The sequence below is a fragment of the Dioscorea cayenensis genome, chromosome 10 (genome assembly GCF_009730915.1).
Source record: "Dioscorea cayenensis subsp. rotundata cultivar TDr96_F1 chromosome 10, TDr96_F1_v2_PseudoChromosome.rev07_lg8_w22 25.fasta, whole genome shotgun sequence".
Lineage (NCBI taxonomy): Eukaryota > Viridiplantae > Streptophyta > Magnoliopsida > Dioscoreales > Dioscoreaceae > Dioscorea > Dioscorea cayenensis.
The window spans coordinates 23,100,461-23,111,328 of record NC_052480.1 but is presented as its reverse complement, the minus strand read 5'-3'; the positions used below and the strand labels follow the sequence as shown (position 1 = coordinate 23,111,328).

The following is a 10,868-nucleotide window of genomic DNA, read 5'->3' as shown; positions in this document are numbered from 1 at the left end:
AAGAAGAAGATCACCAGTGAAGCAATAGAAAAATTCTAATGGAAAATAAAAAGATAATAGTTGTAATTTTGTAAAAATTAATTAACTCTTAAAATATTATAGCCTAAATGATCGTTTCTAAATTTAAAGGGTTCTACAAGACACTTGATTCATCCCAAAAGTTTATTTAGTCATAGTCTTGGCAATTTTTTTTTATACATAAATATGTAAAAATTACAGTCTTGTTATTAATATATATATATATATATATGTTTTACCGCGCATCTCGTTTCCCTCCTTTAGCAAGAAGTCACACGGCAGGCTTCTAAAACCCTTCAAAATTAACTCCTCCAAAAGGAATTTTTATATATACATATATTTTGTTTCTCAGATTTCTCATTGAACTCTCAGTAGCAATGCTTGCTCTAATGGCTAGTGATTTGTTTCCATTGATTCTAGGGTTTGAGCTTCGCTTCTCCTCTGGTTTCTACAGCTACGTGCAACATTCGTTCTTTGTTTCTGGTCTCTATTAGTGGTTTTCTTCTGTGTGTGCTCCGGAGATGGTTCTGGTGAGGATATTGTGGCCTCATGGCAGCCAACAGGCCAGCGTGACTGGCTCTTTCGTGAGGTGTTTCCTTTTTTTCATTTAAGTTTTTTTTTTATTATTAGTTTTTTGCTATTCTTGCTGCAAAGAGTTGTTTTTTTTTTCTTTGGATTGTGTAGTTGGGAGCAACATTATGTGATGTTTCCTTTGGAGAACTCGCCGGGGAGTTTTCAGTTGTTCCTTGATCTTCCGGTTGGATTCCATCAGGTGGCACTGCTGAAACTTGTGTGCTTTTTTTATATGGATTCTCTTTTCTTTTTCTAGTCATGAGTTATTTTTGAAGAAAATGAAGTTGAAGCTTTATAAAAGATCTGATCTTTTGTTATAAACTGGTGAAAATAGCTGAATTTCTAGTTAGTGATTGGGGGAATAGTTTAAAAATTGTAAATGATATCTTTTCTGGTCTCAGATTGTTGAGTGTTGATTTCAGTACTGAATTTAGTGATGGTTACCATAAAAGGGAAATTTTTGAAATTAAGTTGTTGGTCTTTGAAAATAATGGCCCTATGGGGATACTTTTGATTAAGTGGTGCTTTGTAGATTCACATTGATACCATGCTTGCCCAATTTGAAGCCTTTCTTTTATCTATTTGAAGGAATTAACTTTATATTTATGCTGTCCTGGATCATTTTATTTTCATTTTTTTTTTGTCATAAATTTCAGTACCGATTCTTGATTGATGGTGTATGTCGATATGATGAAATGCTGCCTTATGTCGCTGATGATTATGGTATGATAAATAATTTGTTGGTTACATTGGAAGAAAACACCATGCCTTTAACTCTACAAGATGATCCACAAATGGTCAGAAGCACGGATGTTCGTACTGCTTTGTATGCGGTATGCTCTGTATTTCACCTCACATTCTTTCTTTCAAGATTTTCTTTCTGATTTCAGCCTCCTAGATATGATTGAATTACCCGAAATTGGTGAATGCAGTATTTATTCTAAACTTATTTGTCATCAGGGCTCACCATCTAGCACCATTCCTGATACATTAGCAGCAGAATTGTTAGATGTATTCATTCAATATTCTCGCTGCTGGGTATCTACTATTTTGTCAAATAATACTGTGTATGATATGCTTCCTGTTTCAAGCAAGGTATGCTGATTGCCATTTTGAGCCCTATTGGCTTAGTGTGCTTCATCTCTTCCTCTACATTGCCTCATAATCTTTTTCTCTTTTATGAGTTTGCAGGTGGTTCTTTTTGATGCTCAATTGTCTGTTAAACAAGGATTTCAGATCATGTATGAACTAGTAAGTATGCTATTTCTATATATATTTATTTATTTTTTGTCAGAACTATTTTCTCTTGGAATATCTTGACTAGAAGCAAAAAGAATTGAAGGTTTTGGTGGTAAGATCCTAATTTAACTTACGGTTTGCTACATAATATGAGCATATTTTTCACAGGTTAAATCAGTTGTATGTGATCAATGCCTCTGGTGCTAAAAAATGCTTTATGTTCTATCATTTTTTAAACTGAATCTCTAAAAGGTTTACAAAATAATAGCTTTTTACTGATAAAAACTTCAGGTATGGCATTAGACTTGTTTGGTTATTAGCCAATTTCCATTTCTGCAACCGTCATTAACTGCATTGGAGGATTTAGTACTCTTTATCATGATATTTTCTGGGCTTGGTGTTAGTGTGTAAAGATATTACTCCAATTGAGGATCACCGCTGCTTGGCATTTCATAATGTGTTATAACTTATAAGCTAATACCTGGCAGTTAAGTTACTAATTGTTTTTTGATAATGGATTTTTTTCCGTTTGCATCAGATGCAAACACCTAGCTTCCTAATCCATAGTATCTAATGACATTGATTTAGTATTGATTCAAGGATTCAATCCTATACTTTTCACTTTCTCAGTAAAACCATTTAGGTTCACAAAAACAACATATATTGGTAAAAATTTATCATGTAAGATGCTGATCTACAAGTGAAACCAGAGGCATCCTGGATTGGCTATAGCTGTTGAGGGGTTTCAGTTATTTTGATACCATAAATTATATCAAAGAGAAAAAATATCCTTTGGTTAGTTAGCCTATTTGTTTAAAATTGTTATCTTGCATTCTTTAAGATTCATGTAAATTAAAGCCATTCAAAATTGTCTTAGAAAACATTACATGCTAAACAGATACTGGTGTTATCTGTACAGGGCTTGCCTGTTGTTCCTATATGGGATCCGTTCAGAACTACAGTAGGGGGAATGTTAACTGCTTCTGACTTCATATACATTCTAAGAGAGGTATGCTTTAACTCTTAATAAATTTTCTATACTGTGAAAAATAAAATAAAATAAAATAAAATTATTTTAGGATAATTTGGAATTTCATTAGCCATTTGGCTGCCTAATCCAACCTGCACTTCATGAAGGCTTGGCCTGTGCCAAGATCAGTGTGTTCAGAACATAAATAAATTTTCCTGATGTGAACATGCGTTTGACCTCTGGCGATATATTTTGGGCCAAGTGGCAGAGCCTGACGTAGCTTGAATATCAACATACATCTTTATATTATCTATTGATGTGTGCATGTGCACATGCTGTTAACACAAATGCCTTTTAGTATAATTAACATCTCTAATCTATTAACTTTAGTTTGGGTTGTTTAGACCTTGGCTGCTTATAATAGTATTTTTGCATCTCTTTCTTACAAACATTGAAACATATTGGTTGCGCAGCTGCAGGAAGATGCACTAATACAATCCAATGAAGATCTTGATAAGTGCACAATCTCTGATTGGAAACAATTTAAGTTTCAGCAGAGAAATCCTGTTGGGTCTCTAGCCATGCAGAGTCCTGTCATACATGTATGATATTTAAATCCAATTATTACAGATTTCCTTATCCTTTGTTTTTCACTCTCCATTTCATACACTGATTTCTTTTACTTTTCCTTGATGCTATCTTATTTTTGCAGGCCTCTCATAGTGACTCTCTGAAAGATGTGGTTGTGAAGATTGTGCAAAATCAGATATCCTCAATTCCTGTGTTTGACCCTTCTTCTGGTGATGCATCATCCATACCAATCTTAACTCTTGCATCTCTTCCTGAGATTTTGAAATGTAAAGACTTAGCTCTATCTGTCAATAATTTTGATTCATAACCTGCCTTTGAGGATCTCAGGCTCTCAGCTAACATTTTTGACTAATAAATTATCAGATATATCTGAAAGATGTCAGGACCCTATGAGAATTCTTCCCCTTTTAGAACAACCAATTTCCAGAATTCCTATTGGAACCTGGCTGCCTGGCACTGGTGGGAGAAGCGATGGTCATGTAGTGGCATTTTTAAAGTTTGATGAGCCTGTAACTTCTGCTTTTCAAATTTTCTTGCAAGGTAATTTCAATTCGTGGGTATTGTCTGAATATTTGGTTTATCACTCTGGAGAACAATTGCTCTTCAAAAAGTGTTTCATTTCTTTTTGAAGTGAGCAAAAGGTGATCATACTTGTCTTCAAAATGGCACATTCTCATTTCTATCTATTTACCGAATTGCTTGCCTTTTACTAGTAAAACATTTGCCTTTCATTTTTTTTGATAATTTATGAATTGTCTCTCTGCATCCTTCTGCTCATGCTACAGCCTGTTAACTTACATCTGCTGAAATCTGAATTACTGCCTCTAACTAACTTGAAATCAATAATATTACCAAATGGTTGTGAGAAAAATAGTGAAAGCATAAGACAATGAACTTCTGTAATTTTTGCCGCTGATATCTCAGAGATTTGATTAGTCAATGTTGCTTTTATGTCAAGCATGTATGCTTATTTTCTGTCACAGGTTTGTTATTTAGCAAAATTTCACTGGTTTTCAACTTCAAAACAACTAATATGTTTTCATCTAGCATTATACATATATATATCAAGTTGTCCTCTCCTTGCATATACTCTTAACCACAATAAGCTATTCCCCTCACCGGTTCACATATTCCTGCTCTGTCAAGAGATTGCTGTTAAATTCCAAATCCTTGTACTTATAGTATAATGACTAGTACGCCGACTGTTTTTTCCTGTATTTTGCAGCTAAGATAAGTTCCATACCAGTTGTCGATTGCCATGGATCGTTGATTGATGTATTCTCTCGCAGGTAACAGTAATATCTATTCTTATATCCATGTGAGATGTTGATTGCTTAACTTGTGTTCTCACGTTTATTCATAAAGTGCAGGTTTGTGACTTTTGTGTGTTAATGTCTCTATTTTTTTATGCAGTGACATTTTAACCTTAACCAAAGGTGATGTGTCTGCTCATGCTCAACTTGATCAATTGACAATGGACCAAGTGAGTGCTCACAGTTATTCAAAAGAAAAAACTGCAAACATAAATCTCTTTAATTTCCATTCTAGTCAATATCTTATTAAAGATTAATCATAATATTATACTCAGGCTTTGCAACTAGTATATCACAATAGCGGTCCTAGGCCATCCTGGACATGTTACTGTTCAAGCACCCTCCGGGAGGTCATCGAGCAACTCTCCAATCTAGGTATTCAATAGAATCTAGAATATATATATATATATATATATATAAAGGACCATTTATTTATGGGCGTCCATAGATAAGAAATCTATGGATGTCCATTATTAGCCGTTGGCGACCCAACAGCCAACATTGATGAACAGTAGTTAACACGGTAATAAATATAATAATTACTGTTTGAACAGTAATTATTGTTCATCAATGTTGGTTATTGGATTGTGATCCAACGGCTGATAATTAGAAACCCATAAAAAATATTTTGCCATATATAATATATATATATATATATATATGTCGCAAAATATTTAGATTCAGTTATTAAACTGTAGATGTCAGTGCAACTAGATTGTATGAAATCTTTACTCTGTTTTCAGTGGTTCGGAGGCTTGTCATTGTTGATCCCATAAGCAAACAGCTGAGAGGCATAATATCATTGAGGGATGTACTCATGATCCTCCTTTGAAAAAGTTCACCATATATATGTATATGTCATCTCAGATATCATAGTTGTTGTCAAGGAACTCTTGAATTATAAATAAATAATAAATCTTATTCAAAGAATACATGTACCACCTACAGACTTCAACTATTTTCAATCAGTTGAATTCCCTCTTATGAATAATATTCAATGTGAAGTATGGTATGGGAAAGAATCTAAATGGAACTGGTGATCTAGTTTGTCTCTCAATTGACAAATTGTAGTAGTTTGTATGGCTAAAATGGCTTCAGAAATATGAAGACTGTTGTGGTATGACTTTCATCTGCCCAAGCATGGAAGCAGCCTTTCTCTTGAGATTATCGAAATGGAGGAGGTGAATGAGTATACCTTCCAACCGCTCGAATTGTGGGTTCTTCAGTGTACAATGAGGGAAAATTTTCTCGAAGAGATCGATAGCCTTCTCCTGGGCAGGTGGAAGACCCTTCTCCATTACATTGAGAATTGGTGCTATCCCCTGGTTATCCACAATGGCCATTGCTGCATTTGAGAATGTTCGGCTGTCAATGAACAAGGTGTCCAATGCCATAAGAGCAGTTTCCGGAGCACCGGACTGTGTTTCACTCAGCATTTGTACTAATGGCTTTATTGCATTGGCCTTGATGAGGCAGAAGGTTTGCCCCGATGAGCAGGCAGAACCATGGATGGGGCAGAGACCTGGGTGCACCGAGGGGGAGAACGGGCAGCACCATGAACTGTTGTCAAGGAATTCTGTCAACCATCGTGGTGGGGTGAAGATGGTCACTTTTTCCACTGTTGCAGCACCTGACGAAGTGGCAGGATGGTGTGTGCTTCGACACAAATTTGTTAGAGCTAGAGCTGTTTGCTGCTTTGCGACTGAGCTGCCTGTTGACAGGACATGAACAAGAGTTGGGTAGACTTCAAGCTTGCTCACTTGTTTCCAGAGTTCTGGTTTGGCTGGGTCGGTGTATCTTAGCAATGCTGCCAGGGCATTCTCCAGTAGGCCGTGTGTTGAATCATCGGCTGTTGGTATTGCCTCCCGTGTCATCATCTCCACGTGCCTTGTATCAGCTGCAGAAATTACATCAAGGATAGATCTCAGAGCTTCCAACCTGCATAACATCTCATCGATTGCAATGTCATCAACTGGAAGGTGCCCTATGATCCCTGCCACGGTTGATCTCTCCTCTATGCTGCGTGAACTGATTAGGATTGTCACAAGGGCGGTAACGATGCTTTCTTTCTGTGGAGATTGAGGAAGCTGAAATCCAGATGGTTTGTCCTTGACAACAAAATGCATTAATTTCAGTGCTTGCAGTCTCACTTCACCTTGGAGATTGCCTTCAGATGCGGAGGAGAAGCAAATAGTTGCAATCTGATCAGAATGGATTGAATCCCGGGCCACCTCTGATTTCTGAACCATTGCAAGGAAGAACCTCAGCAAGGCAGCGCTGGTTTGAGGAGTGGAAGTGGCTGTGAGATTCAGTAATCTATCAATGTTGTGTTGTGAATGCAGCTCCCGCAAGCTGATGTTTGTACTGTAATCAGCTGGCTCACTAACCCTAACAAGTGAAATGAGAATATCTGCGGCTTCCTGTTTCCAGTGATTTTCAGAAATGGAGGAGTACATCAGGCCAAGTAACGCTGGAATGGTGTCCCTCTCCAACAAGAACTGTCTTGCCAATCTTTGAAATGTAACAAGTTTTTTTATGCAGAGGAGGCATGCAGACTTACTGTCTGGAGGGTTTGAATAAAGCATTTTGGTGAGTGCTCTGATGAAATCCTCAGTTTCGAATTTGTTTGCTGCACTTTCACTTAACTGAATCCTTGTCAGAGCTGTGGCCATCAAAAATCTTGTTGCTGATGGAACTGTTTTAGATCAAACCACCAAAAACAGAAAAACGGCTATGTTGAGTTGATAATGCAAGAGAATCATTTGAAGTGTTTCAGTTGATCATTTCTTTACCTTGATGGAATTGAGCGAGAAAGGGATCAAAGTGTCCAGCTTCTGCCATCTTGACGATAAATTCAGTGTTTGATGAAGGCAGGTTTCTCAACACAATTTCAGCCTTTTGCGATATCTCAGGATTGGGATTCTGGACCAAAGAAACCAATGTAGGGATGGCATCCTTGGTATTACCAATTTGCTCAGCAATCATCTGTTCATCTGAAAGTCTCACCAAGAGATCCACCGCATCTGCCTCGATCTCTCCTCTGTGAAATCGTTTGATCATATACCGAATGGCTCCTTTTGAAGCAATCACTTCCTGCAATCATCAAATGATTTATCCTTTGAATGCAATGGAATAGTTTGGTGATGCTTATCCTACAAATAACAAAGCTTACCTTGTTCTCTCTTGAGTGATTTGCGAGGCAGAGGAGGCATTTGAGGGTTGCCTTAGTGTTCATAGAACTGCATTGCATGAGGTTGACTAACTTTGAAACAAGCCCCTTTCTTGAAACTTCAGCAGTGCACTCGGGTATGTCAATCAACTCCTGGAGATCCTCCAAGGCCTGATTTAGCACATCAGATTCAATATAGTCAAAGGCGGATATTGCCTTCTGGAGCCTCAAATTCATGTTCCTATTCTTCCACTCAAGAATGGAGCTCCTCAGCGATATGTTTGCGGTCAGCTCTAAAGATGACAGCTCTTCTTCGCAGACAGGACAGCTAATTTCCCCTCGCTCGAAATGATCTGAAATGGCTTTCCTCTCAAAGCTGTGTCCGCAACAAATAGCGACCGGGTCTTCCATTGGTTCACCACTCAGGGGGCACACAAATGCGCTGATCAGATTATTCTGCAGGCCAGCCGATGTCTCAGGTGGCGATTGAGGCATGGTATCTAAGCTCTGCAGCAAGTGTATGAGCTGTGATAGCTGGAGTGCTTCAGCACGCTGTTTCCTCAATTCAAGCTCTTCCTTTTCCTGCTGAAGCAGCTGAATCTCACTTCTAACGGTAGATACATTTGGCGTCACACCAACAGCATCAGCAATTTGCTTCAACAGGTTCTCTGCATACTCTCCGCTCTTTCCATTCCTAGCAGCGTTACACTTTTCAATCTCCATGATTATAGCTTCTGTGGATGCTGCTGATTTGAATTCCATGGATTGAAATCCATTGATAATCTCATTGGTCTTTGATTTCAATTCCAGCGTCGCATCAATGTTGGCCAAGCTGAGAAGAGTAACATCCCTGGCAATCTCATCCGCAACTTGTTTCATCTTGGACAACAATGAGCCAGAATTTATCAGAAGGCTGAACCTGCCTCTTGATTTGTGGCTCTTGATGACATCCAAAGCCTTGTTGACATCCAATTCCAGTTCCTCCAAGGCTTTTCTCATCGGTCTGGATTCGGTTCTCGCCTCCACTCTTTTACCATGTAATGCCTCAATAATGGTTTTCATCTGTTTGACATACATAGAGAACATCAAGAAACTCTCCTTCTCCACCACAACATCTCCGGCCTCGTTGATGAGCTGTGACATAACCTGTATCAACCTGGTGCATAGCTCATCCCTCACACTGCTGCCCACACTAACTGCAAAGTCCATCCTGTTGCTTTGAAACATAAAATTGAACATGAACAACAACAACAACAACAGAAATTATAGATATACATCATCATACATACCTTTTTATGCTCAGTAAAGCAAATTCTCTGAAAAGGAGTTCAAGTTGCTTGTTTGCTGAGACTACAAACCCATGTTAATTCATTCTCATACAATCCTGAAAGAGTCTTTTTTTTTCCTCTTGCATTCTCCCTATGTTTCAAGATAAGCGTGTTAAGAAAGAAGTAAGGGACCACATGCAGTGTAGTTTCAGTATCAATGCATGGAAATCAAAGGGAAGTGTGTGGCATGCTTTGGTTGTGTGGTTGGAATTGGTTTGAATGTTGGAATTTGTCTCCTCTCCTACAGTTCAGTAAGTATAATTTTTGAATAATAAATCATGCTTGGATTGAATTTTTTTTTTTATATATATATTTTTATTTTTATTTTTTAAATAATCAACCTTTGTTGATTTTTTTTATTTGAATGGATTGAATTTGAGCTTGAATTATTATTATTATTATTATTATTATTATTATTATTTTAATAAATGTTTATTACATAGGACCAAGCTCGGTTTATAAATATTGTATACGCTTGACCTACGAGGCAAGTGATAATGACATAATAATGTGAACAAGTGGCTTTGACTTTGACTTCTTGGGTTTCTTTTAATGTAAGAGCAATCTTGATTTTCAAAGAACCTTTCTTCTTTCTTTCACTCTGGACCTTTTCCATGAAGTGTGTGTGAGGTCAGAGGAAATTTAGAAAGACTATGGTTTGTCTATATATACCCCTCCTTTGAACTTTTCTTTTTATGTATTTTGTTATAATTATTTACAAAAATAAGTTTACATTTTTAAATTATATTTATATGTATAAATATTATACTTCGGAAAAACTTAAGGCAATTAAAGATTTCAAGACATTTCAGTGGGATAAAAAAATACAATGATTTCAACTGGTCTTTATATTTGAAAATTCTAGGATTTTGTGAATTTTTTTTTTAATAATGGACGATAAACGTCCTTTTTATATGAATATAAACAGTACGGAACAGTACTTAAATCCGGATGTACAATGGATGTACAGTATAAAAATCTCATGTGAACAGTGACAGAACGATAAACAGTATTGTCAGGGGAGAGATTTGAACCCATGATCTCCTTTTTATACTTTGGTGTCATACCATTGTGAACTCTTTTTGACAAATGATTAGGATTTAATATGACTCCAAACATATTTGCTTCCTTTTTTGTTTTTAAATGGACAAACCACCACAAATTACACACCCACTTTATATTTATTAGAAGGGAGTAGAATTTTCATCCTCATGTAAGAGAGTCAAATAGCTTACCGCTCACCTTTGCTTTGGTTTCAATCCTTTTCGGCCTTTGATTTCCTGTATTTGTTTCAATGCACCAATTCTTTTCCTTGAAACTCTCCTTCCTCCAAACTAGAAATGAATTTGATCAAGTGATAACCATAAAAAATGGCATTTATATCAACACCAACATAATCTCCATCTTCTAATGAAAACAAAATCCAAATTGTTTCAGTGGACCTCTTTTAACTCGTAATAATATGTTTATCAAACATTAATTCTGTTTACATTATATATGCATGAATAGGGGTGTAATCGATCGAGTTCGAGCCGAGCAGTAGCGAGCTCGAGCTCGAGCTCGACTGAAAATTCGGTACTCGATACTCGGCTCGAGCTCGATCGAGTATTTATTTTATAGCTCGAGCTCGACTCGGTACATAAATCGAGCTACTCGAGCTCGCTCGA

At 37.0% G+C, this 10,868-nt stretch overlaps 2 protein-coding genes across 5 annotated transcripts; one reads left to right on the top strand and one right to left on the bottom strand.

The window, feature by feature from the left end:
* The first annotated feature begins 288 nt into the window (after positions 1-288).
* LOC120270476 (sucrose nonfermenting 4-like protein) lies at positions 289-5,551 on the top strand. Of its 2 annotated transcripts, none has more exons than XM_039277499.1 (13): positions 289-607; positions 703-775; positions 1,248-1,424; positions 1,552-1,686; positions 1,783-1,842; positions 2,750-2,839; positions 3,274-3,402; positions 3,513-3,657; positions 3,755-3,931; positions 4,617-4,680; positions 4,805-4,874; positions 4,980-5,079; positions 5,448-5,551. In XM_039277499.1, exons 1-13 carry the CDS (start codon positions 540-542, stop codon positions 5,534-5,536), a joined length of 1,377 nt encoding a protein of 458 aa, XP_039133433.1. In that variant the 5' UTR covers positions 289-539; the 3' UTR covers positions 5,537-5,551. The 2 variants fall into 2 exon arrangements, with proteins under 2 accessions (XP_039133433.1, XP_039133432.1); XM_039277498.1 differs by having other exon boundaries at positions 703-790.
* Positions 5,552-5,625: 74 nt separating this feature from the next.
* Positions 5,626-9,414, bottom strand: LOC120270475 (U-box domain-containing protein 44-like). Of its 3 annotated transcripts, none has more exons than XM_039277497.1 (4): positions 9,163-9,414; positions 7,877-9,089; positions 7,497-7,797; positions 5,626-7,399 (listed from the first exon to the last, which is right to left on the bottom strand). In XM_039277497.1, exons 2-4 carry the CDS (start codon positions 9,080-9,082, stop codon positions 5,799-5,801), a joined length of 3,108 nt encoding a protein of 1,035 aa, XP_039133431.1. In that variant the 5' UTR covers positions 9,083-9,089; positions 9,163-9,414; the 3' UTR covers positions 5,626-5,798. The 3 variants fall into 3 exon arrangements, with proteins under 3 accessions (XP_039133431.1, XP_039133430.1, XP_039133429.1); XM_039277496.1 differs by having other exon boundaries at positions 7,877-9,083; XM_039277495.1 differs by lacking the exon at positions 9,163-9,414 and having other exon boundaries at positions 7,877-9,156.
* Between the last annotated feature and the right edge of the window lie 1,454 nt (positions 9,415-10,868).

Bases quoted from the DNA above. Each gene is read 5' to 3' on its own strand.
- LOC120270476 (XM_039277498.1), top strand. From the start codon at position 540: ATGGTTCTGGTGAGGATATTGTGGCCTCATGGCAGCCAACAGGCCAGC. The intron at 1,843-2,749 runs GTAAGTATGCTA...TTATCTGTACAG, and splicing joins TTCAGATCATGTATGAACTA to GGCTTGCCTGTTGTTCCTAT. The intron at 4,875-4,979 runs GTGAGTGCTCAC...TATTATACTCAG, and splicing joins ATCAATTGACAATGGACCAA to GCTTTGCAACTAGTATATCA.
- LOC120270475 (XM_039277495.1), bottom strand. From the start codon at position 9,112: ATGTTCAATTTTATGTTTCAAAGCAACAGGATGGACTTTGCAGTTAGT. The intron at 7,798-7,876 runs GTAAGCTTTGTT...TGATGATTGCAG, and splicing joins ATCACTCAAGAGAGAACAAG to GAAGTGATTGCTTCAAAAGG. The intron at 7,400-7,496 runs GTAAAGAAATGA...GATCTAAAACAG, and splicing joins TCTCGCTCAATTCCATCAAG to TTCCATCAGCAACAAGATTT.